Source organism: Pleuronectes platessa, chromosome 10 (assembly GCF_947347685.1).
Source record: "Pleuronectes platessa chromosome 10, fPlePla1.1, whole genome shotgun sequence".
Taxonomy (NCBI): Eukaryota; Metazoa; Chordata; class Actinopteri; order Pleuronectiformes; family Pleuronectidae; genus Pleuronectes; species Pleuronectes platessa.
Genome location: NC_070635.1, coordinates 2745833 through 2771568, shown reverse-complemented (window position 1 = coordinate 2771568; position 25736 = coordinate 2745833). Strand labels below are relative to the sequence as shown.

General features: G+C 44.3%; 2 protein-coding genes across 2 annotated transcripts; one reads left to right on the top strand and one right to left on the bottom strand.

Annotated features, from left to right (window-relative positions):
* Positions 1-943: 943 nt before the first annotated feature.
* Positions 944-12914, bottom strand: col28a1b (collagen, type XXVIII, alpha 1b). Its single transcript, XM_053432956.1, has 34 exons — positions 12776-12914; positions 11417-11979; positions 10203-10223; positions 10052-10111; positions 9864-9917; positions 9728-9772; positions 9623-9649; positions 9496-9540; positions 9369-9413; positions 8434-8487; positions 7314-7382; positions 6950-7018; positions 6808-6876; positions 6551-6619; positions 6079-6147; positions 5895-5963; positions 5580-5648; positions 5186-5257; positions 5008-5076; positions 4823-4894; positions 4647-4715; positions 4494-4562; positions 4342-4410; positions 4189-4257; positions 4009-4077; positions 3842-3910; positions 3667-3735; positions 3445-3525; positions 3228-3263; positions 2932-2968; positions 2262-2816; positions 1962-2146; positions 1204-1477; positions 944-1116 (listed from the first exon to the last, which is right to left on the bottom strand). Exons 1-34 carry the CDS (start codon positions 12912-12914, stop codon positions 944-946), a joined length of 3573 nt encoding a protein of 1190 aa, XP_053288931.1.
* A 1572-nt stretch (positions 12915-14486) lies between these two features.
* mios (missing oocyte, meiosis regulator, homolog (Drosophila)) lies at positions 14487-25152 on the top strand. The gene is made up of 12 exons (XM_053432601.1): positions 14487-14612; positions 15691-16558; positions 16660-17149; positions 17572-17670; positions 17758-18012; positions 19548-19717; positions 20213-20278; positions 20448-20606; positions 21878-22030; positions 22883-23087; positions 23334-23463; positions 24622-25152. The coding sequence occupies exons 2-12, from the start codon at positions 15740-15742 to the stop codon at positions 24710-24712; spliced, it is 2637 nt and encodes an 878-aa protein (XP_053288576.1). The 5' UTR covers positions 14487-14612; positions 15691-15739; the 3' UTR covers positions 24713-25152.
* Positions 25153-25736: the final 584 nt, after the last annotated feature.

The following is a 25736-nucleotide window of genomic DNA, read 5'->3' as shown; positions in this document are numbered from 1 at the left end:
TGCAGAGGAGGTAACGTCTGATGTAAAGTATCACCTGACACACTCGCCCTGCACCAGCGGCCATTTGCATTTTCCCTCAAGACGTGGCCCTGAGGTCAAGGAGAAGATGTCTCCCACCTGAACAGACCCTCTGAGCTGAAGATGCTCTGTTCTGAGATCAGCCTCTTCTCACTAATCACACGTCATCATGTCCAACTTGAAACTCAGAGGTGAAGGAAGCGTTTCTCTGTGACTCATCTTCTGGAGCTCCGCCTCTTTCAGGCCCTCAATTATGAAGAAGTTTAAACAAAACTATAAAAAATTATTTGCTTTATTTATTTGTCCTTTAATGACATTACACTTTATCAAAAAATATTAAGACATTAAGTAAAAAAAAGAATACATTATTGAATCATACAAAATTGTTTCCTCTTCCAAATAGAAATGTTAGTGGTTAAAAGAGTTTTGGTTTATTTTACACAACTAGTCAACACATTAACTTGTTCACACTATTGATACAAAAATCCATCTGAGCAACAGGAAAACAAAACAATTTAAAAACGAAAACGTGATCTTTGGCACATTTTGTTTAAAGGTGACATATTTAACTCATATTTAGGTTCATGATCTTCATCAGTGTTATCATTTGATCATGTTTAAATGCTCTAATGTTCAGAAAACATATTTTTCCTCAGACTCATCGCTGCAGCTCCTCTTTTCAGCCTCTGTCTCTTTAGGGTTAGGGTTAGAGCTGTGCTTTCTGTCCCTTTAACATTTAAGACCTGGGCCTTTTAACTTTACAGATGTTTAACATACACAAAAAAATCTTTACAACACACAAGTGGAACAAAACTGAAACTGTTCGATCTCTATCTTTGTCAAAGTAGCTGCAATAAAAGACACTGAGGCTCCGAAGCTGCAGGGAACTTGGTTCGAGTCTCCTCTGAGCGTCAGTGGTCGGTGGTCAGACCTTCACGCAGGTTTCTTTGCAGCTCCTCTCGCTCTCAAACTGGTTCCTGTTTCCCACACAACCTCCGAACCAGAACTGGGAACAGGAGTTGCCGTTGGGGTCGTAGTACCACCTGACCACGTAGTCTCGACACGGGCCCGGGTCCAGGACCTGGAGGCACCGCGCCGCTGGAGACGACAGCAAATTGAATGTCAAACTTAGAAATAAGAGTGAGTGTTGAAATCAAACATCCCCACGCCTCTGTCAGTATTTACCAGGTAAGCCTGTGTCGGAGGTCACCAGCGGGGGGGGCTGTGGTGACGGCGGTGCCATCTTCTCCTCGGGCGGGGCCTTCACAGTGGGACCGGCTGGCCCGGCGGCTCCGTTCGTCTCCATGTGGGTTGAGGGTTTCTTCCCATCTGTCACTGGTCTGAAAGGCTCCCAGTCGAAGAAGGGAAACCTCTGGGTGTCAGTGGGGGTTCTGGCGTCCGGCTTGGGTCTCTGAGGAGAGACGGCTTCTCTGTCGAGCTGAGAGCCGGGAGCGCCGGGCTGGAACAGAGGAGGGAGGCTTTTAATCCACTGAACAGACGAGATGTGATCTATGTCCCTTTATTATCGTAAAACAGCAGACTCAATATTAATTTGATGGTTGAACGAGAGTGAACATGGAGAAAGTTTCCTCCTTCTCTCCCTGAACATCTGTTCTGTGTGACTCTGGTGAGTAGGTTCCATCTCCTGTGAGAAGAACTGACCGAGAGTCACAGATTCAGAATCAGCTGCAGCGAGTTGAAGATCGAAGCTGAACTGTGGATCAGGTAAAAAGACTCAGAAGTTATTAAAAACCAGAGTTTATCTCCAATATTCAGCAGGAAACTTCAAAAATATGAAGAAAACAGAGAAGCCGGTGATCTAGAGTGTTATCCACCATCACCCCTTGTATCTGTAGAGGGCGCTGTTCAGTATAAGTTACATAGTGTTACTTTAAGGTTAATAAGGTTATATTAAGTTGTTTTAAAACAAGTTTTCTCCTCACCACCATCTGAACCCTCCTGGAGTCTCCTGTGAAGGTGGGCGTGTCCGTGTCCGTCCTGTACGGGGGCTCCCGGACGTTACCGGACGTCTCAGGGACTCCCGGGGGATTTCCGGAGCTCGGGATGGAGCTGAACAAATGTCTCTCTCCTCGTTCACAGATACGACTCAGCAGTTTCGTCTCAAGAGCTGAAGCACCAGGAGAACGTGATGGTGAACATACAGATGAACGTGGGTGGTGGTTGAAGCTGATATGATAAATTGAGTTTCATTTGAATGGTTAAACAGTGATTGGAGTTGTCACCTGGCAGAGTTTTGAATTCGTCGATCAGGTACACGTGGTCGCTGTCGGGGTCGGAGGCCATGAGGTTCAGCTCCTTCCTGAACTCCTCGTACAGAGGGTCGCTCTGGTTCACCACCCCGACCACAAACGTCTCGATGTTGCTCCCCTGAGCTTCGGCCACGGCCGTCTCCAGCTGGACCGAGTCCCTCTTATCGGCCTGACCGTCCGTGATGACGATGGCCACCTTCCTCACGCCGGCCCGCGCCCCCCTGAACACCTGGTTGGCCTGCTGGATGGCGCTGCCGGTGAAGGTGCCCTCGCCCATGTAGGTCATTGAACGCACCGCGGACTTGACCTGGTCGGGGGTGGCCACCTGCTCCAGGCCGACCACCACCGTGGTGATGTGGCTGTAGAGGACCACGCCGACCCGCGTGGTGTCCCGGCCGACCGAGGCCCGGTCGATCAGGGCGTTCACGAAGTCTTTAATCACGTTGAAGTTGTCCGGGCCGACGCTCTCTGAGCTGTCAATCACAAAGACCAGCTCCAGGGGGGTTTGACGGCAGGTCACTCCACAACCTGAGATCCAGACGCAGTTTATTATCACTTTTTAAAACTGAGAATTAAAGATTTAAATATGAGAAGATGTTTAACTTCAGTAGCAGCATTGATTTTCTTCTGATTGATGACTTACTGCAGATGGATCTCACTATTCTGACGACTTCTTCCCTCTGTGAAAGACGGAAAATGTAATATTTTCAGAGCTGGTTTATCACTGATTTATATTTTAAGGCTGCAGCGTATATTAATATTCTCCAAACTGATTAATAAATCCATAATACCAGAAACTAAGGTAAGAGCATCATATCTGTTTTTGAGGCTGAGTCCAAATGAGTCTAAATAAGTACATTTTAATATTTAAGAAGTATTTTTACATCAATCGATTGTTTCCACACTCTCTCAGCTTCATGAGCGATGCCTGACACTTACTGTAAGTCCAGCTTCTCCCTTCTGTCCTGCTCGGCCCTGTGATGTGACAGAACAAGTTATTTATGACATATTGACTTTGAAATTCATCACATGAGTGTGTTAGAGAAGTGGTTTCCTCTGAGACGCCGGCTGAGATGACTGCACTGTTCATACCTGGTGTTTCAAATGCCATTTACAATATATAAAACAATGATAGAAATTTCTCAAAATCCAGTACCACAGGTCCGATGGTTCCTGGTTCTCCAGCTTTTCCTCTGTCTCCCCCTCTGCCCTTCTCACCTCGGAGGCCTCGGTCCCCCTGAGGAGGGAAGAGAACAGAAATCATGTCATCCTACATTTTAAAAGTCCCTGTAGATCCACACAAACCCAAATAACCAGTTAAGTTCAGTTCGAGTTGAAAATAATAATAATATTTATCACTTATTAATATTTTTGTTACCTTGCTCCCCTGCAAACCGAGTCCAGTAGGACCTCTGGGGCCGGGGACCCCCTGAAATCCAAGCTCCCCCTGGAAACATCGAGCAGAGACCACGTTACAGAGAACTTATAAAACAAGATGAAACCAACAGAGGTCAGAGGTCATATCTTCTGTCCTTTAGAGGGGACAGCCGTACCTTTGGTCCTTGAACGCCCTCTCCAGTTAACCCCTGTGGACCTGTTTGTCCCATTTGACCGACTGAACCCTGCAGTAAAGAAAAAAACTCGGAGGATTTCACAGATTTTGCATGTATGATTTTTTAACGTGTTACATGCATGTCGTTGTTTTTTGAGGACACGTTACCTTAGGACCAATCAAACCGATTCCTGGAAGCCCTGCAGGTCCAGAGGGTCCCGGCAGTCCTCTGTCACCCTGGACATAATGTTTAAATATGATTGTTCATATCTCAAAAATGATAATATCACCTCGGACAGACGAAAAAATACACAAATAGAATGTCACATTTAATTATGTTTTTCTGACCTTTTGTCCTGGTAAGCCAACCCCCTCCTGTCCGGCCTCTCCTATCAACCCAGGAGGCCCCGGAAGTCCCTGAGACCCAGTTTAAAAGATGACTAAGTGGTGATGATGAGATTTAAAGTGATGAAGGTGGCTGAACTGTGGGTTGATACTCACTGGAGGACCAGGGAAGCCTTCACTGTTGAATCCAGGGGAACCAGCAGGTCCTGGTGTTCCTCTGTCGCCCTGCAGACCACAACACAACACTTACTATTCACCATCAGGGAATCTGGGGCCCTGTTCACACCTGAACGAGGCTGGACACTCACCTTAGGTCCAGTCAAACCGATCCCTGGTTCTCCCAAAGCTCCGGCTGGACCCTGTGGACCCGGCTCTCCCTGGCAGAGCAAATAAAGTAGATCAATTAACCAAACCTAGTTGCTGTTTGTCAGTTGAAGTCGTGTTGTTTCTGATGCCCTCACCTTGGCTCCAGGTATCCCTCTACCTGGAGCTCCAGTCGAACCTGCTCTCCCAATTATTCCTGGTTCCCCCTGGAAAACAATCCAAAATCACCAGACAGGAAAAATATAAAATACAATTTAGTCCTAAACTCACTCAATCACTTCACTTCTTAGATACTGTGTGAAAGGATTCAAACCTTTGGCCCCATCGGCCCCACCGGCCCGACTGCACCTGACGGACCTCTGCTCCCCCGGTCCCCTCGGTCGCCCTGCAAAACAACATAATCTCCAGATCTGAAGCAACAACTTTGAGTTCAACTTTCTCATGATTATTATGTGTAAACTCAAAATAATTGTCTTTGAATATATATTTTTCTGTCACCTTGTTTCCAGGAGCCCCTTTACCCGGAGCCCCGTCAGGTCCCCTGAGGCCCGGTAGCCCGAGGTCCCCCTGCCATCAGTGGAAAAGAAGTCAGTGGAGCAGACTGGTAAGAAATATGTATGTATTTATATATTTTATTATTTAAGAGAGAGAAACTGGTTTTAAAGGATGATGTTACCTTTTGTCCCGGGGCTCCATCCTCTCCTAGTTGACCTGGTATACCTGCCACCCCCTCTGCCCCCGGGTCACCCTGATGAAGAATGATATAAATCTCTGAATGAAAGTTCTCAAATGGTCCCTGCAGGATCTCAGTGGAATGTTCCAGAGATTCAGGCTCTGATTGTGTCTCTAGTCTGGATGAGAGCTTCATCTAAACGTCTGCTTATCGATCATTTCCAAAACATTTTACAGACAAAACTGATGAATTACCTTTGATTTTACATTATTAAAAAGACGTACTAAGACTTTTTCTAGGGTTGTGGGGACTTTAAGGTTCTTGTGTATTTCCCATGATGCCAAACAATCCTCTGAAGTGACGTCCTCTTGTGAACAGTGGTGCTCTGGTCTCTTACCTTCGGTCCTGGTTGTCCCACTCCTCTCTCGCCCGGCAGACCAGGTTCACCCGTCACTCCCTGAATCCCCTGAAGACAACGTTCACACAGACACGTTCATCTCCTCTTTCTTTTTCTCTGTGACTGAGACTCTGATTCAAACTCGCTGGTGTTTGATTGACAGTTCGGCCGAGTTTCACCCTCGTATTTATGAAATAAAATATTCAAAGCAATTTGGAGGCAATCAGACAGAGAATCAGCTGAAAGTCAATCACAGAATCTGCTCTCAGACGATAAAATCACCAGTTAATAGACACCACCCTCCTCATGCGTTACCTTAGGTCCTGTTATTCCGATACCTGGAGCTCCTCTGGGTCCTGTGGGTCCAACTGGGCCTTGATCCCCCTGAGAGAAGGAAGATGAAGCTGAAGTTGAATCGTTTCGTTCTTTTTCTAACCCGATTGAACCGTTCTGTCAGTTCCGCACTGAGCACTCTGACGCGAGCTCATCCAGGTTTTACCTTTTCTCCTTGAGGTCCTGAACCAGAAGCCCCGAGTGGACCTGGAATCCCAGGAGGTCCGCGGCCGCCCTGAGAACAGATTCATAAACGTTTTAAAAAATACAAATGAACCAGAAGATAAATTCGAAAATGTTGCGGCATCGGAAGCAGTGAATAAAACCATCGACTGTAAATAAAGATGGATCATATGACGGCTAACAAAGGTGAAGCCAAATCCTCTCTATTGCCTCCTAGTGGCGGGCTGCAGAACAGGTAATAAACCCTGCCCCCTCCATGTCAGTGGATCAGACATCGACCAACCTCTGTTTCCTCTCAGGATCAATATTGTTTTCTTATCTTGATATTTGAAGATTAACTGAAGCTCCTGACCAGTATCTAAAGGATGGTATGGGTCACAATGCTGCCACCTGATTGGCTCACTGAAGGATTATATGAATGAGCAGGTGAACCAATACTGGATGAGTATATTTACCATATCACCTTTGACCCCAGCTCCAGGAAGCCCACGGACGCCTCTGGGACCCTGATGTCCTCGATCCCCCTGAAAACAATGACAGTGAACACACATCTCAGTTTCAAACATATTTCAAAATGTACAAATGTCCTGTTTGTCATCGGCAGACAACATTCAGAGATGAAACTTAGGATACAGGTGTTAAAGGTTGTTATGTCGGATCATATTACATCACATCCTATGTCACATAAATGTTTATTTGAGACCCGACTCACCTTTGGTCCCGTGAACCCCTCTCCAGGTGGTCCAGGGTTTCCTTGTGCTCCAGATGGTCCTTGAGGACCCTGGGACAAAGCAGACAGATGTTTTATATCTGTATCTACTGGGTTTTATTTCAAACACACCAGACCCACTCACTGGTAGTCCTGGTTCTCCGATCCCGACACGACCTGTAGGACCTGGTCTTCCATCGATTCCTTTTTCACCCTGTAAGCATCACATATATTTATCAACTATAAACACTTGACAGTCTAACAATTTAACAGCTGGCCCTTTTTGGTATTTTTTATTATCTTGCTGTAAGAGAAATTGTCAAATATTTCAAAATAAAAATCTTTAATTTTCAAATGATCCAATGATAAACTGTTTTTGAGTCATTTGGATTGAAAATATTAGATAGCGGACAAATTATTTGATTTGAGGAAGATTATTTAACTGTAAATTGTATTATTTACAGTTAAAAGCAAAAATACTACTACTACTAGTAAAATAAAAGCGTTACCTTTGATCCAGGGAATCCAATCCCTCTTTCCCCCGGTGCTCCAGGAACTCCCATGAATCCTCTGTCTCCCTGAAACAAATACACAAGTTTAGGTTTTCATAAAACAGGGAATAATAAGATCATATGTCTGAGTCATATTTATTCCTCATGAGAGATAAGAGCAGAGTCATCAGCAAACTAGTTGACATAAACATTTGCTTTTGGATATATGGGCCACACTAGTCTTTTTACATGATTTATAATAAACAGAGATTTACAGCCACCACCCGAGTCCCATTCATCCACATCATAAAGTAACAGCAGTATAGGTTGACATCTATTCACATATGTTCTTCATGCAACATCCACATTTTCTCCACTGGTTAAATAACCCTCAGTCAACCAAATATTTGAAAATGCTGACAAAATTAATGTGAAAAACTCAAACTTCATGAAATTATTTTTCAGCCTTTAGAGTATTTTAGTGACGGCTGATAAAAAACTTTGTCTAAATGGCAGTTTAGCCTTGAATCAACCTTTTAATCCTTTAAGAAACTTTGTTCCTTATTTTAAACTCGAACTTGATTAATGTGGGAACTTTTCCTGACAGTGATATAAATCAAATTTCATTTCCTCTGTATAAAGGCGTCTTTGTTAAGAAGCAGCAGAGCCGCTCTGTGGAGACGGAGACACTTCGGCATCTTATTGACCTTGGGCACATTTTAAAGGTCGTTTTTATGTTTGGATTAAATTCACAGATGTTGTCTGGGAATGGGTTTGAGAAGAGCTGCGTGTGAATGAAGAAAAATGAAGAGAATCATTCTGACAAAAAATAAAAAAAGTAATTCATAATAACCTGCTTTTTCTGAATGTTCCGTAAACTGTAGAACATTTCAATTAGTGCGTTTAAGAAATCCTTCCCCTGCTTTCAGTCTTCATGCTAAGAAACTTTAGCCAGAACCCGTGAGAATCACAATAACTCAGTTTCTGCAGCAGTAACTGACTGTTCTCGTATTAAATGTATGTTGACTTTATCTCAGTGTTATGAGGTTTTGTGCAGTTTACAATTTAAGCCATTTGACATAAAACAGACCTGAAAATCTCCCTTATTTAAATGTTTAAATCTTTTGGGGAAACTTACTTTAGGTCCCGTTGGTCCCTCAGGACCTGAGTCTCCTGCTGGTCCCAGTGAACCCTGCAAGACAAATTTAAACTCAATCATAACATTTCTATATCTGTTGGATATCCAGGAGCAACATATATTATAAATATCATCGGGTATGAAAAAAATGCAGCTGTACGACTTTGGTCCAAACCAGTGCAACACAACTGAGTGTAAACTACAACAGGTTTAACAGGAACATTCACGTCTTTCATGTTCTTTGATTCTCAGGCTGTATTCTGACACTGTGCCAGTGACACAGAGGAGGAAGAGTTGGGCGGTCCAGGTCGCCGCGCTAATCCACCCACACAAAGTCTGCTCCTGCAAAAGAATAATATCCTGCAAGCCTGGATTCACTGCCTCCAATAGCCACATGAGTATCAGGATTACCCATAATCCAATATTCACATTCCATTAGTGCACAGCTGAATAAGAGACAAATTCCACTTCCATTTTTCATATTGGCCCGTGAACGGACTCTGTGATCTGGACATGTGTTGTATAGTGTCACGTATGTGAGGGAGGACGGCTGGAAGTGACTGGAAATCAAATATCTGGAATTTAAAACTTTTAATATCACTCAAAATCACAAATGTGAAAGTTGTTAAGATTCATCCTCTGGTACCATGAACAATTTACCAACAATCCAGCAAATGGTTATTTACCATATTTCTGCCTGAACCACAGTTTGAATTGCTAATAGTAATCAAGCTGACTTTGAGATATTAAAAGGAAGTTCTGATACATCGTCTCTTTTTAATGAGAAAAAACATGATTTTTTATGTTTTTTCTCATTAAATTTCGTACACGTGTCTCCACTAATCAAAACGATGTTGTGTATTTAGCATTTAGCCCATAAAATGATCATAAAAGACGATAATAACCTTAATTGTTTCTGAAAAATGACACTCTACCTGTTCTCCATGTGAGCCTCGTGGTCCTGGAAGTCCCTCGGGTCCCTGCAAGATGAAGCTTATTTTATTACGAGGTTAATAGTCTGTGATATTTATTAATTCATATCTTAGTTACTAGCGATCATACAGCGTCACCCTTTGTCCCTGGAGTGCCACAGTCTCCTCTCTCGCCCTGTAACACAAAACGTGATCATAAACAGATTTTCTACGCTTTTATCACTTTATATAAACGTGTTGCTGGAGGCGATTCTCACCTTATTGCCCTTGAACCCTGAACGACCCTGAGGAGGAGAAAACACCTTTAACAATCTGCTGAAACATCATCGTATCTTTGCGAAAGAGAAGAAAGAGACTTTCACCTCTGGGCCGTCACTTCCTGGTCGACCGCTCAGTCCGGACTCCCCCTGAGGACGAGACACCGGTTTACAAAGAGCTGCAAACAGAATCCAACACAAAGCTTTTGGTCTCTTTGTGTTTGTTTGCGTGTCGACTCACCCTCGCTCCTTTGATGCCGGATGGCCCCTTGGAGCCGGGGTCTCCTTTTCTACCCTGGAATTACAAAGTCAAGTTCAGGTTGTGTCTCGGTTGGAAGCTTTAAGACGAGATGGTTCTGTTTATGTTCGTTATGAATCTTCTAATCTGGGAAATGATTGTAGTTTTTGCATGATTTCTGAAAAACTCACCGGACTTCCAGGAGAGCCAGTCTCTCCTCTCTCACACAAACACACCTGGGTTTGTGGACACTGACACAGAGAAACACAAAGTCAGCACAACAACAATTCACACTCATTCATTAGAGTTTATGTAAATGTTAAATGTATTAGACGGACTTACTCCTTCTGACACGACTGTGGCCTGGAAAAACAAAATCACACATTCTCAGATTAATGACAGATTCAATAAAAGTCATTAAGAGACAGAAAAAAAAAGGAACTGTTTTTAAAATATAGTTTTTTGTGTAGTTGATGTTGCCTTTTGACACATCCAGTCTGTGAGTGAGTGTGCAGCGTCACACATTTCTGGAAAGCAGGATTCTGGAAAGGAATTCCAGTCGCACTGACCCTCTGCAGACATTTGACATTTCGGCGATTGTGGAAAATGCAAAGGAGGCAGGAAAGCCCCCCCCGAAAAGCCCCCCCGAAAGCAGACATGACTCTGTGACAGGGGGATTGACCCCAATGTGAGGACAGAGAGCAGAGACCCTGAAGGAGACGCTTCTGTCACTGATGATTGGTTCTTCTCAACCCGGGAGGGGCCGAGGAGAAGTGAACATGGTTTTAAATCCAAGCAAACAACAGCTGCTGTCATCAGGGATTTGTCAGATTGTGAAATATAATTATGATTCAAGGCTTAAGACTCTAGAGCATCTTGGACACGTGGTTCAGAATCAATGAAGCAGTTTCTAGATGACGATCTATCATCAATCTTTTAGAGGCTTCATCTGCCTGTGGTGGTCAGCGTCTGCTTAAAATGAGAAACAAGCAATTATCAAGATATTTCAACTTTTTAGATTTGATAACCTCGGCCAAGGAGGTTTTCTTCTGCATCGTTTGTCTGTCTTTCAGCAGGGTCTGGGAAAAGCTCATTAACATTTGGTGCAGATCCGGATCTGGGGGTCGATTGTTTTATTCTTCTTTTAACATTGTGAGATAAGGTGTTTTTTAACATTTTCATTGATTTCTTATATATATATTGTGTCTTGAGGAAAAAAGGCTTATTTAAGGGACTGATATTTATGAGTGTGTGCAATTTAGTGCAGATCCAAATAAAAACTGGATCTAGTGAAGTTAAATGATGTTTCATAAGGGGCCTGAACACATGTGCTCTACTGAGGGATATTCTATTTGGTATGTTTGTCAGCAGGATTATGGAAAAAATATTGTAAAAGATTTCCATTAAACTTGGAGGAAAGAAACTATCAAAGTTTATCACAGATTTATAGACAAAGGCTCAGACATAAGGATTATTATCTTTTCCATTGCAGGATGATCATAAATAAATAATAAATAATAATACTATGGAGGAACACACCCTGTCCCTCCACTCACCATCTCCCTGAGCAGCGTCTCCTCCAGCTGAGGATCCAGGAGGCTCTGGAGGAACCTCTGAGCCGGGGCGCTGGCCACGGCCCGGAGCTTGGCGCTGTTCGGACCCTGCTGGGCGATGTCCGACAAGCCCACCGCGAAGAACCTGATGCCGTGACCTTTGGCCTCGGCCGCAGCTGCGATCACGTCAGGGCTGCGGGGATGGTCGACCCCGTCCGTCATCAGAACCGCCACCCTGACGCTGTCCGCCGGCGTCTCCTGCACCAGCAGCTGCGAGGCGTTGGTGATGGCGTACGTGGTGTAGGTGCCGTGGCCGATGTAGCTCATGTTGCTGACCCGCCCGTGGAACGAGTCCAGGTCTGTCCAGGTGGAGAAGCGCTGCTCCACGGACACGGAGCTGCTGTACTGGAGCGCGGCCAGTCGCACCTGCAGCGTCCAGCCGGCCGCCTGCAGCGTGGAGAGCCGCGTGCTGGAGCTCAGCACGAAGTTCTTCTGCTTCTGGAACAGGAAGCCCTTTGCACTCTCAGAGCTGTCCACGATGAAGACCACCTCCAGGGAGCAGGGGCCTGAGGGACGAGGACACTTCAGTCAGAGTCTAATAGATGTCCACAAAGACACAAGTATCTGGAGAAAGGCTGTGACCTATGTCTTCTACTGGGTTTCTACCAGTTTGTCCTTATAGACCAGTGCTGCTACCATGTTGGTTTGATATACATCTAATATTTCTTGTCGATATTCAATATTTTGAAGCTTTTTCTAGCAACATGCTGCAGCATTGAAACAATTAATGGATTTTCAGATTTACAGAAAGTCGAGTAAATCACGATTTATCAAATTGAATATATTTGACTTTAGGTTTGTTGCTACTTTGAACTCTAGATAGAGCGATGGACAGTTTTTACTTATATGTATTCGTTAACTGATTAATAACCATTTGACTAATGGACAATGTAAATAATCATAATTTCATATTTGATATTACCACTGGGGGTCGTTAAGGCCAAAAATACTTCATTTAACTCCTTCTCTTCAATCTGATGTCCACAAAATAACAACTTTCATTATTCCAGAAAATAATAGAGCTATAATTTGACTGAACCATCTAAACCATAACATCATCAGAACACTACAGATCTATACCTGAGCTTTTCACTATGAAGTTCAATGCTACTTCCCAACTGTTCTGAGTGACTCCTTCTCAAGTTCTGAGAAGAAGACAGAACGTCTAAGAAACAGTCCACTTGTACAACTTCTGGTTGTTTGTAACGTCTGATCCTCTGACCTGGAGTCTGTTACACCCACAGGATCCAATGACTACCCCCCCCCCCCCCCCTTCCCACCAACACATTCATAGAGAATCACCATGTCCTCCCTCGTCATTGTGCAGCTTGTAGTTGCTCCTGCGTCCTGACTTGTGTCTCTGGCTCGTGGCCTCGTGTGCGAGCGTCAGCAGCAGGAGGCAAAGCCCCGCTCCGCTCCTCAGGTTTCCCCTCAGCAACATTTCCAGTTCTAGCAGAAACAAAATTGTTATGTATGTAAGCTAAACAATCTGTCAGTATCATTAGATTTAACTGTTTTACTCTATGTGCTGCTGTTACACTTCCTATTAACCACACCCAGACGGCACTTTCATAATGACAACACTTTAATTTACTCAAATAAAGGTAATGGTCCTAAGATATAATGGATTTGACAGAAAAAACTGTAATATTAGGCTGGTAGAATAAAATAAAGCCAGATTAACATATGGAAATACAAATGAGCAAGTTTAAAAAAACCTTTAAATAGCTTGTTATGTAAAGAAATTTAGTTTATGTACAAGCATCTGTGGATGTAGAGAACATTCTAATGGACATAATCACTTGTCTAAGCTGTTATTAGACAAGTTATATTACAGATGTTATTCAAGCAGCACAGAAGAATTAAAATAAAGAGTTCCCACCGTGCAGAGAATGCAAAATTAAATCTCTTACCTCATTTAGCTGCAGTCAGTGTCTGTGGTCTGTTCAGCTGCGGCTCTTCTGGAGACATTTGACCCAGAACCAGGCCCCTTCTCACCGGACTCAGACGAAGTGAGGACCCTCGGACGAGCTGATGTGCTGTGTGTGTGCAGCCGGAGGCTCTGGGGCCGCTCCAACATTTCTGCGCTGCTCCAGCTCAGCTTGATGAATGGCCGAAAGGATTTTATTGTCTCTCTCCTGTTCACAGACAGTGCACAGACCCGGAGGGGAGATTATTGGACTGGTGTCAATAAATTACAGCAGTTAGGAGCTGAAATGTTAAAAAGAAATCATAATCATAAAGCTCATGGATGCAGGACTATGAAAGGAAGCATCATAGTCTCCTGAGCAGATTACCTGTTGTAAGGGGTTAACACAGTTTTCATTCCACCTCCCTGTTTTGTTCTGCTGCTGCTCATGGAAACAGTTTTGGATCCTGAGCGTTAAAGAAAGTCCCGAATGAGAATATTTTACTGTTCCACTCTCGCCCACTAATGTGAAAACCAGATGAGCTGTAGTGGGATTCCCACGTACAGTACACACACACACACACACACACACACACACGTACTACACACACACGTACTGCACACGCACACTGACCTTATTTCAATTTGTAGTAACAGTAAAGTGAGTTATGAATAGAAGATCAGATTTACAGATTCAGTGACTCATTCATGTTCTTTTTGAAAACCCTCATATTCATCCCGGATCACCATTCTTCATTATCGTTACACATAGAACTTTTAATGTTTTATTGGTCTTATTTGTGTTAGACCTGCAATGTTTGGGCATATAACATGTTTAAAGATGTAAATGAAAAATGTATGAACACGTAATATAGTAAATACATATAGAATAAATACCTACATACATATTCTATTCTATTCTATTTGTGTTATTCTATTTTACTAATATAATACAATATAATATAATATGATGTAATGTTATGTATGTATGTAAGTAATGTAATGTAATATAATATAATCTCTGCTCCTAATGTTATTTTCCTGTGTGGTTTGTGGCGCCCTCTGGTGGTAAACTGCCTGCAAAGCGCCAGCGGAACGTTGAGCAGCGTGCTCTTGTGAGCGCCCGGTCGTGTTTTGGTGTAACACACAACAGCACCCTGGCTCTAAGTTGTCGGACATGTGTGAATCCGGTGGAAACTCGTCTCCCTCTCAAACTGTGTGTGTCTGTGTGTAAGTAACAAACCGTCTCCCTGTCGTGAACCCCCATGCACCCTCTCAGCTGTTAGCTTAGCCGCAGTTAGCTAAACTCTCCCGTTCTGTGCCGCCCTTCAACGTTTAGCATTAGCTTCGGGGAGCTAGCATGTCAACAAACTTTCACCTGCACTTCGACTTAGTGGATTAGTGTTAAAAACGACTCGTCTCCGGATTCACGTGATTGTTTATTAATTTCCTTAATCAACTTTTCTCTCGTGGAAATGTCCAGATTAATGTCAACAGTTTAAGAAGCCTCTGCGAAAATGTCATTTTAACATGTTTATATAATTTCTGAGGCTGTGTCGTGTACACACAGGTAAACACTGTTCTTCTAATAGAGTTAATACAGATGTTTTATATTCATGACGTCCAGCTGGAGCTTATCTACAGCCTGCGTCCTTGAATTAGAGTTTTAAATCTCAATCTAAAACTGACAAGTAAGTAGATCAAACAGACAGATATCATAATCTGTTTAATGTGAATGTTTTAAAACTTTGATAACTTTGACATCGAGTTGTGCAAAATGTAAAAGGAAACTAGGAAACCTAAACACACCTGTGCAATAAAGCAATATCACTCATTATTAGATATTAAGCTTTATACATTGAGTAAACACGGTGAGGATATTACTTCAATTTTACATAAATTACACTCAGGTCAAAATAGCAGCTTCTAACGTCTAATGTTTCTCTTTTGTCACTTGCTAATGTTCATCTCTCACTTTTAACCAAATACAGGTTCATCTGCATGTTTTAAATTATATACAAACCTGTCACATCTGATCCTTAAAGATGTGTCGAGGTGTTTTTAATACTTTCTAAACACATGTTCTTTCCACATTCTGACCTCAAAGCACATGAACACACCGGGATGGGAACACAACAACAACTGAGGAGCACACAAGTTCACAGAGGATCCAAAAATCTAAATCAGAAGTTGTTTATACACTTAAATATAGTCTTTAGGGATGAAAACCTGTCACAACAGTAGTTTATAGATATATATCTGGTAGTATGTATCAGTGTGTTTAAGTGTCAATCTGCTCTAATCCCAGTTTGCAGAAGGCCGATTCCTGTGAGATCCTTCCAGCCGCTTCTTAAACCATGAGCGGCTCAAAGCCCGACATCCTGTGGTCTCCTCACCACCCTGACCGATATGTCATCTGCGACTCCGAGCTGGGACTCTACCGCATTGGACCCGTGGGCAACGCAGAAACCAAGGTGGGCTCGCTCCCTCTCTCCGGGGAAACCGCTGCTACTTTACTCGCCATTAACTCTGACACCCCGTACATGAAATGCGTGGCCTGGTACCCGAAACACGAGCCGGAGTGTTTACTCGCCGTCGGCCAAGCCAACGGCCGAGTGGTGCTCACCAGCTTGGGCCAGAGCCACAACTCCACATGCAAGGAGCTCGTGGGGAAAGAGTTTGTTCCCAAGCACGCCCGCCAGTGTAACACGTTAGCCTGGAACCCCGTGGACAGCAACCTGCTGGCGGCTGGTCTAGACAAGCACAGAGCCGACTTCTCTGTCCTCATCTGGGACATCAGCAGTAAGTTCTCCCCGGAGGCCAGTGTCACAGCTGAGAAGATCCGCCTCTCGTCTGTGGACTTGGACTCGAGCTCGGTCGTGACCAAGCCACTCTACGAGTTGGGCCAGAACGATGCCTGTCTCTCCCTCTGCTGGCTGCTCCGGGACCCGAAGCTGCTGTTGGCCGGCATGCATCGGAACCTCGCAATATTTGACCTGAGGAACACGAGCCAGAAAACGTTTGTCAACACCAAGGCCATCCAGGGGGTGACGGTGGATCCTCACTTCCATGATCGCGTGGCGTCCTTCTTCGAGGGCCAGGTGGCGATCTGGGATCTGAGGAAGTTTGAGAAGCCCGTCCTGACGCTCAGTGAGCAGCTGAAGCCCCTCTCTAAGGTAAGACAGGTTTCTTTACTTTTAGAAGATTTAGTAATGTTCTTGTGAGATTCTGAAGATGTAGCTCACATTAATCTTTAATTTGATTATACCGTTTTCAGGTGGCCTGGTGTCCAACGCGAACCGGCCTCCTGGCCACGCTCACCCGTGACAGCAACATCATCCGTCTGTACGACATGCAGCACACGCCCACTCCAATCGGGGACGAGACGGAGCCCACCATCATCGAGCGCAGCGTGCAGCCGTGCGAGAGCCAGATCGGCAGCTTCGCTTGGCACCCGTCCTCCCAGAACCGCATGGTGGTGGTGTCGGCAGCCAACCGGGTCATGACCGACTTCACCGTGTTCGAGCGCATCTCGCTGGCGTGGAGCTCCACCACCTCGCTCATGTGGGCGTGCGGCCGACACCTGTACGACTGCGTGGAGGACGGCGTTGACGGACTGGAGAGCGCGATTGAGAGAGACATCGCCACCAAGATGAGGCAGAGGGCTCAGTCCAGGTACGGCCACGACACGGTGCAGGTGTGGAGGAATCACCAGCTGGCCGGAGGGAGCGACCCCCAGCTCAAGTCTTTGTGGTTCGACCTGTTCTATATCCTTCACGACCAGGAAGTGGTGGAAAAGACCAAGTAAAGCAGCAACTCAATGAATGATACGAACAATATACTGGTTACCGGACACTGGTTGTGATGGTTTGGCTTCACTAGTGAGCCCTATGCTCATTTGTGCTTTAGGACAATTCTGCTTATGCTGCATTTCTAGAAACTTACAGTGAAAACTTACATTATCTAGTTTTACACAAAAGCTCATATATTTTCCATGTTTTCTAGTCATCAATGCTAATTTATTCTAGAAAGAAAATATTGAAATCTTCTTTAAACAGCCCCAGTTATTGTTTTTATGTTAAAGTTCACCCGAGGAAACAGATTTCTCCTCCTTTGATGCAGTTTGAACAGTTTAGAACGTTGCTGCTTGATCTGTCATCATCAATGTTCCTTAATTTGTAAGAATCACATATGAAGCAGTGTGCAGAGGACACGGAGCTGAAGCTGCAGGGGAACAAACAGACGCTTGTTTACTCTGGTATCAAGAACATCGTCAAGAGCAGCTCAGGTAAGAAAGTGACACATTTGAAACCTTTTATGTGTCTTACATTAATGTACAAGGCAATATATGATGTGATGCCGTGTGTCCTTCTAGGCACAACAGAGAGCCGCAAGAACTGGAGCGGCTCGGACCGCCAGACGGACGTGCCGCGCTACCACAGCGAGGAGCGCTCCCTCGCCCTGCGGCTCTGCGGGTGGATCAGCCGCGGCCCCGACATCGACGTGGAGACCTTCCTGCGCTCGCTGGAGCTGGAGCGCGAGTGGGAGCAGGCGGCCGCCGTCGCTCTGTTCAACCTGGACATCCGGCGGGCGATCCAGATCCTCAACAAGGGCGCCACCGCTGAGAAGGGTGAGTGAGCAGAGAGGACAGGAAGCAGGTGTGTGTTTGAAGTGTTGACAGGAAAGAGGATTTAACTCATTAGGGTTTATTGTAACCTAATAAGGACTGTGACTAGTGATCTTTTTCTAGATTAACCATTTCTAGGTCAAGAAAACATCACAATATTAGAGAGCATAAGAACTATAACATGAAAAGCATGAATCTAACTGTCAAAAACCTCAAAATATGCAATTTTCTATGACAAAAGTCCAACTGAATCAATAAATTATCATATCTGACGACATAAAACCAGCAAAGGTTTTGCACTTTGCAGATTTAAACCATAAATTACCGATCTTGAGCAGATTTATTAACCTTTCTTTGCACTAGTGATGTGCTTCGTCTCACATGTTCTGTTTTATTTCCTTAAATCAAATTCCTTTTTAAAATGAAGCAGGAAAGATTCCAACCGCTTAAATAATCACAAACTTTGAAATGGTCTTTTCTCTGTGACCGACTCGCCCATTGTTCCACACTTCACAGTGATCTGCCTCCATGTTGTTCTGGTTCATAATGTCGTGCTGCTTCAGGAGGAAGTTAAATAAGAATTATTTATAGCTTGAGTCAAGTCATGGTTCCTGCAGACGTCTGTAGAAACGTATGAAAAACCAGTCTCATCATTTTAGGTCATTCAGATCATGAACTGCTCAGAAATATGTCCGTCTGCAACATGAAGTGATTTTAATTCCTTGATTTCTTTCTAATATTTAACATTTGTTGCCGTAAATGAAAAACCTTTTTTGACAAGAAATTTTGTCTGTAACAAGATCAGTCGACGAAAATCAAGTTTTTAACCAAACAAAATCGAATAAATTAAAGATTTTTGGGGAATTTAAAAAATGTGTCAGCAGCAGGAGAAGCTTGTTTTTCACACTGAGCGACGGGTGAAGCCTCCTGTTTACACACGTTGTGTCTCAGAAGAATTCCACCAATGTGGGTCAAACATTTTTCAGCTGTGTGTTCTAATGAGGGTTTCCTGAGCTTGAGTGATGGGCTGACTCATTAGAGGAGGTGTGTCAGCAAAACGGTCTCAGCAGTTTCAGTGGGGCAGGGCGGGGGGGTTTCTCTGTTAAACAGCAGCTCTGAGTTCATGAACCGAGGAGTTTGAAATAAAGGTTAAATTTCATTTCATACGTCCTGTGGGTGTTTCACCTGTTCTCTGTCTGTTTGAATTAGATGAGAAGCTTAATATCACTTGTGTGTTTCTGTTATAGAAACTAGACTCTGACAGATATTGATTTTTTGGTGGCAGATGTTGAAACCAATATTAGTGAGAAAAGAAAATTATGATACTGATATATCGGCTGATATCTTATCGGCTGATGTCTTATCGGTCACTTTGAGCAATAGTCTCAGAAGCTGCTCCTTACTTACGACAAAGTCTCTGCAGATAGTAGATAAACCCGTCTTCTTCTTCTTCTTCTTCTTCTTCTTCTTCTTCTTCTTCTTCTTCTTCTTCTTCTTCTGCTTCTGCTTCTTCTTCTTCTGCTTCTTCTTCTTCACAGGTGACCTGAACCTGAACGTGGTAGCCATGGCTCTGTCGGGCTACACCGATGAGAAGTCCTCCCTGTGGAGGGAGATGTGCAGCTCTCTGAGGCTGCAGCTGAAGAACCCTTACCTCTGCGTCATGTTTGCCTTCCTCACCAGCGAGCCCGGAGCCTACGACGGCGTGCTGGTACTGCAACTCCAAATATCACCAACTTTTTAAAACCCAGTTAGTGAAATGGGAATAAACGATATCCGACACTTTCAGTAAAAGTCTTCTTTGACTCAACTGGGGCCCTTTTGGTTTCCCTCCATACAACATGTTGTCAACACAGTGGTGAACAGACAGGTGATGCTCCAGTGGTCTCAAATCCTCAGGTGCACAGGAACAGATGTGTTTTACGTTTTCCGCCATCGCCACCGAAAGTCATAAAACACTTCACCGAACATGAACCGCTGCCCAGAGCGGAGCGCGTGTGTGTTTCCACAATGAGAACATTGAAACACTTTGCGTTTATAGACCGTAGAAGCTGATTGGTTTCCTGCTGAAGTGGGTCACAGAGCAGAGAAACCCTAAATTACGAGCTTCACGTTCTATGTACTGAATATCATAAGCACATTGTAAATTTAAACGTTTTTAATCAAACTTTAATCCAAAACTGAAATAATGAATTCTCTGTCTCAGCACGAGAGCAGTGTCGCTGTCCGGGACCGAGTCGCCTTCGCCTGCATGTTCCTCAGCGACACACAGGTGACAAACTCCTCTTCTAACTCCATTCAAACTTCTAACTTCATCTCCTGTTAATGTAATGTTGAGATTCTACGTGGGCCACACCCTGTTGTGCCATTTCCTGAATGTTCTTAGAAGCCTCTGACGTGTTTGATGAACTGAGTCTCTCTGGGGGGAATGTGGTTTACAGCTGCCGCGATACATCGACAAACTAACCAATGAGATGAGGGAAGCGGGGAACCTGGAGGGCATCCTGCTGACGGGGCTGAGTAAAGATGGCGTGGATCTGATGGAGAGCTACGTGGACCACACGGGAGATGTGCAGACCGCCAGCTTCTGCATGTTGAAGGTACAAAACACCAAAAGACCATTTCTTTTTCTCCCCAAGTATTCATAAGCACCAAAAGGAAATTAATATTACTTATATTTAAGTCACAAATAACAAGAAGAGTGTTTTTATTCTAAGATAAAAAACAACCTTGACTTATTGTGTGGGGATAATTTATCAATTAATTAACTTGTGCTAACTTAAGTGAAATTATAAGTTAGCTAAAGCAAAGTGACAATTTACCTCAGACGCAGTTCTAAGTCTGTTTTCTAGTTATATATTTTTTATCCTGAGATATTTAAAACCATTCCCGTCACCACTCTACTGACGATACCAGAAACCAGCTGCCCCATGAGAGCAGTGCAGAGTGAGAACTTACAATTCACTTCAACAGTCCACAGCCTCACTGAGCTGCAGGAAGTGACTCAAAACACGAAGGTTGATTGAGTAACTTAAAGGAAATTACTCGAAACCCTCTCGGTTCCCCCCCCCCCGGGAGGAATCTGTGCTCACACTAAAACATGCGTCTTCATTTTCTCAATTTTTTACAACTGCTCATACTTTCCGTGTCCTTTCAAAATACAAAGCAAACCTCTGTTAGTTTTCAACATGCTTTTGAAAAGCTTTGTATTCTGTCCTTCTCTAACCTGCTCCTGAACGTAGTGATGCTGTACACAAGGCAGCCACCAGCTATGTAGCAAAAGACTATAATTTACATTCATATACATGAACACATTCCACCGGAGGGATGGGTGCAGGAAGGATGAGCTTTATGGAAGCAGGCTACACTTCACTGGTTTCCCGGTGGTTTCCACAGATCCTTTAACAAGTCTTCAACTGTCTTCAACTCAGTTTTACCAAATAAAATCAAAGTTGCTTTTTAGGCACGTCACCAACAAAGCTCTGCCAGACCAGAATTATTATTAGTTCTGGTATGTGCTGCATCATTGGTCTGTTTCTGGTTTTCTAAACATCCTGCTTGCTAGATTGTGAACATGTGGAAGTTCGACTTTGAGGATAAGTTTCTTGAAAATTATGAATATTTAAGATGATGCCTGGAAGTTCCTATAAAGCAAACTTTGGACCACGGGTCTCAAGGCAGTGGAACAAGAATATTTTAACTTTTGATCATTATCTCCCTCGAAAGTTTGGTCTTAATTTCAAGTTGTAATCAGGTACAAAAGGTCCTGAAACTTCAAATTCAACTTCCTTACAGCTGTAGACATTGATTTTGTGTAAGTATACGTTTAATCGTCCTGAGCATAAAGAAAACCTCTCTCTCCCTCTGACAGGGATCCACAGGGGAAGTGTTGAAGGACCCTCGAGTCCAATGCTGGATAGAAAACTACCGCAACCTCCTGGATGCCTGGAGGTTCTGGCACAAACGGGCGGAGTTCGACATCCACAGAGGGAAACTGGACCCTAGCTCCAAACCGTTAGCCCAGGTACACAATGTCAGGGGAAGAGTTTTTTAATGTCTGTAGTTTTAAAACAATTCAGTGATCAATTTGTTGATGAACTAAGGTTTCCCAGGGAATAACTCGTGGATCTTGATGCAGCAAATAAATCGGGTTCATTTTCGAAGACTGATATCTATGACTGTGCAATTTGGTGCGGCTCCAAACAGAAACCTGGCTCTTGCAGATTTAAATGTGGCTTCATAAGGAGACTGTGGGGCCTGGGCGGAGGAATGTGCCATTTCACAACAAGCGTAAACAATTATTAATGAATACAAGTTGCAGCCTTAAAACACTTGATAAACTCAGTCATTATAAGTTAAGTTGATGAAACAGTTTTCCATTCCTGTTTGTTGTCAGATCTTCATGCTCTGATGTCTCTTGTCTGATATCACTGCCCTTATAGCAAAGTAGAGGGAATTTGTGCTGTTTATTGTAGCTGACGTTTATATCGACCAATCAGAAGAGCCAGCAACCAGCCAAACACATAGCACCTATAAGCCCTGGTTTTTAATTCTTATCAGTGAAAGCTTGCACTTAGTTCTCTTCTTTATTGCTTCAGACACACAAACCTATCTTCAATATACTTTTATTATAAACTGCATATTACAAACGGGTGATTATGAGAACCCTGGCACTGCAAACCCAACCTGGCACTGCCTGACATTCCAATAACCACCGTTAAGCGCTCTGGGATTATTGCTGTATTATCTAATTCTTATCTCTCTATCTCCCCTAAAAAATGAAATCCTGACAGCTGGTGAGCATGTGCTTGTTGGTTCTACCTTCATATCCGCCGTCTCTTATCACCCGACCTTTGTGTTTGTTCCCGGGCGGCAGGTGTTTGTGAGCTGCAACTTCTGCGGGAAGTCCATCTCCTACAGCTGCTCGGCGGTGCCTCACCAGGGCCGCGGCTTCAGCCAATACGGCGTCAGCGGCTCGCCCACCAAATCCAAAGTGACGAGTTGCCCCGGCTGCAGGAAGCCGCTGCCGCGCTGCGCCCTCTGCCTCATGAACATGGGGACGCCTGTGTCCAATTGTCCAGGTAAAGAGCCCAGTGTGTCAACAGATGCTCGGCTGACAGGAAACCTCTCTGAGCAGCTTGAGGGGCCATAACACCTAACTACACATATGCAGGGGAGGATATCTCGACTTTGATCCACATTCACCTGAGAGTGTCAGTGCAGCAGCCAATCCAGCTGTCTCATCGCTCTGATGTCACTGATACCTGCCAGATTTGTATTGATTGTGAATATTGACTCATGGATGAATATTTATTCTGTTTGCTCAGGAACAGGGAAGTCGGACGAGAAGGTGGACCTGACGAGGGAGAACAAACTGGCCCAGTTCAACAACTGGTTCACCTGGTGTCACAACTGTCGCCACGGCGGCCACGCGGGCCACATGCTCAGCTGGTTCAGGTGCGACTCCCACACGTGTGCATCACTTTGAATGTGGACGTGGTTAACTGCTGTGGTCTGTGTTCTGATTCTGAAACCAAAACCGCCCCTGACCCAAAAATGAAGCCTGTAGAAACTACGGGTAGAATTTTGTATATGGTTTCACTCCATATGAGAAATTTATTCTTCCCATCACTAACATTTTTACCTTTGACTATAATCAAAGATATTAAGGGATTTCTGAAAATGATCGTCAACAGTTATTCCTGTATTTATTACAGATCCGTGAACACATGCTGTTCTCAAAGCATTTCTCTCTGATATAATTGTGAAGTGATTCTGTTGAACATCTACGGCTCTCATATATAATACTTAAAAACTCTTCAGTAAAATGTTTGAATACATCTAAACCCATGTTCTATATTTGTTGACTCTGAGTCCAACAATGTTTAAACCCAGAGAAATCCCCCATTTTATTCACGTTCGCCATTAAATTGCATCACACCTGCTTCAGCCGAGGCTTTGCTCGTCTCAAACAACCTGATGACGGATGAAAAGCACACAGTCACCCAGTCGGCTGGTTTCCCTTTTACTGCTCATATTGGTCACTCATAACTGATCATGACTCATAGCTGCGTAACGTGAATAAAACAACTTCATCCAGGAACATGATTTGCACTTGAGTCACGTCCGTTAGATTTTCCTCTGGAATGGCGGTGAAGACATAAACTCTTGATCCATCTCTTTAGATTGTTTTGAAATCAGAGATCCCTAGAGTTTAAACGTTAAAGTAAATAAAATGCTGGAAAAGTATGGTTTACTGGTGTAAACTGGTTTGCTTGGAGGCGATTGTTGCATCACCTGTGAGAGTAAAGTTAGTCAACCCTGTATTTACCTAATACAGACTGAGGCAGTGTCAGGTGGAAGGAATATCCTTAGTTATATTTTGTGGTTTGTTTAACTTTGTGGGCTTATTGAATAGAAATACAGACATTTGAGCCATATTCCTACAAACCGAACTTTTAAAAACAGGCTCCTAAATAAGTTCAGAATTCTCAGTGAATAGAAACTGACCTCCTCTAATCTTGTGGCCAAAATGTGCCAACTCCTGTGATATCTGCAGCTTGTTGTCTACACGTGGCTTCTCTCTGAGACTGACCCGCGTGTGTCTTTCCACAGGGACCACACAGAGTGCCCGGTGTCGGGCTGTACATGTAAATGCATGCAGCTGGACACCACGGGGAACCTGGTGCCTTCAGACTGCAGCTAAACAGGAGGAGCCTGTCGGACTCTGAAGCCAAACACCAGCCCAAGGCCGACCAGCGCGGGTTCACTGCTGCACCCGCCGCACCGACAACTGGGCCGGGGACAAAGGGTGACGGCAGCCTCCCTCTGCGACACGCGGCTGCTGCTATAGAATTTAAATACTGTTACGTATAGTCTAGTGAATGTAACGTGGTAACATAGGCCTGCACGTGAAGAAGGGAGGCAGCGTGTGTGTTACTGATCTGACTAACTGACACAATCACACAAAGGGAGCAAATGAAAACTCACTGCTTTGCTAATCAAAGTCCCACTCAGGAGAAATACACTTTAACCTGAATCAGGCTTGTTGATTTTTTTTTATTATGATCCATTGGGGGAAAAATAATATTATGAAAAGTCCACTCGCGCATCAGGTTGTAAAGATGTGAACACAGGTGCCAATATATTTTGTTTGCTTGTGTTTTAATGCTCTATTTAACGTCTGCGTTGTGTCTTATGAAAGGATCTTCACATACCTCATGAAAGCATTGTTCGGGGTGAGGGATGGTACCCCGGGTGACGGGGCGGCGGGCAGCGCACAATAACAAAACTCTCTTGCTCTCTTCATGTTCCACTGTGCCACTGTTCATCTGGCATTGTGCGGGAGGGCTTCCAGTGCGAGGGGTGGTTTTTGGAGGGAGGGGGGGGAGAGGATGCGGAATTGGAGAAGGTCGGGGTGGCGGGTGAGGAGGAGGAGGCGCTGAGGGAGGAGGAGGAGGAGGAGGAGGAGGAGGGAGGAGCGGGAGGGTGCTTCTGTATTCAGCAGCCCACTCCAGGCCTGTGGCTCATGAAAGAAGCTCCCCAGAAAACAGCAGCTGCTCGGCACTCTGACAAGACCCTCCAGATTGTTCCCCTCATAAAGAACCTCAGCTGCCGGAACACTATTGACTCAAAGCGAGGGCGAGAGAACAGACAGCCTGAGCTCTCTCTCTCTCCCCCCCCCCCCCGCCTCTTACACCCTGTGACATACACAGACTTGCCCTCTCTTT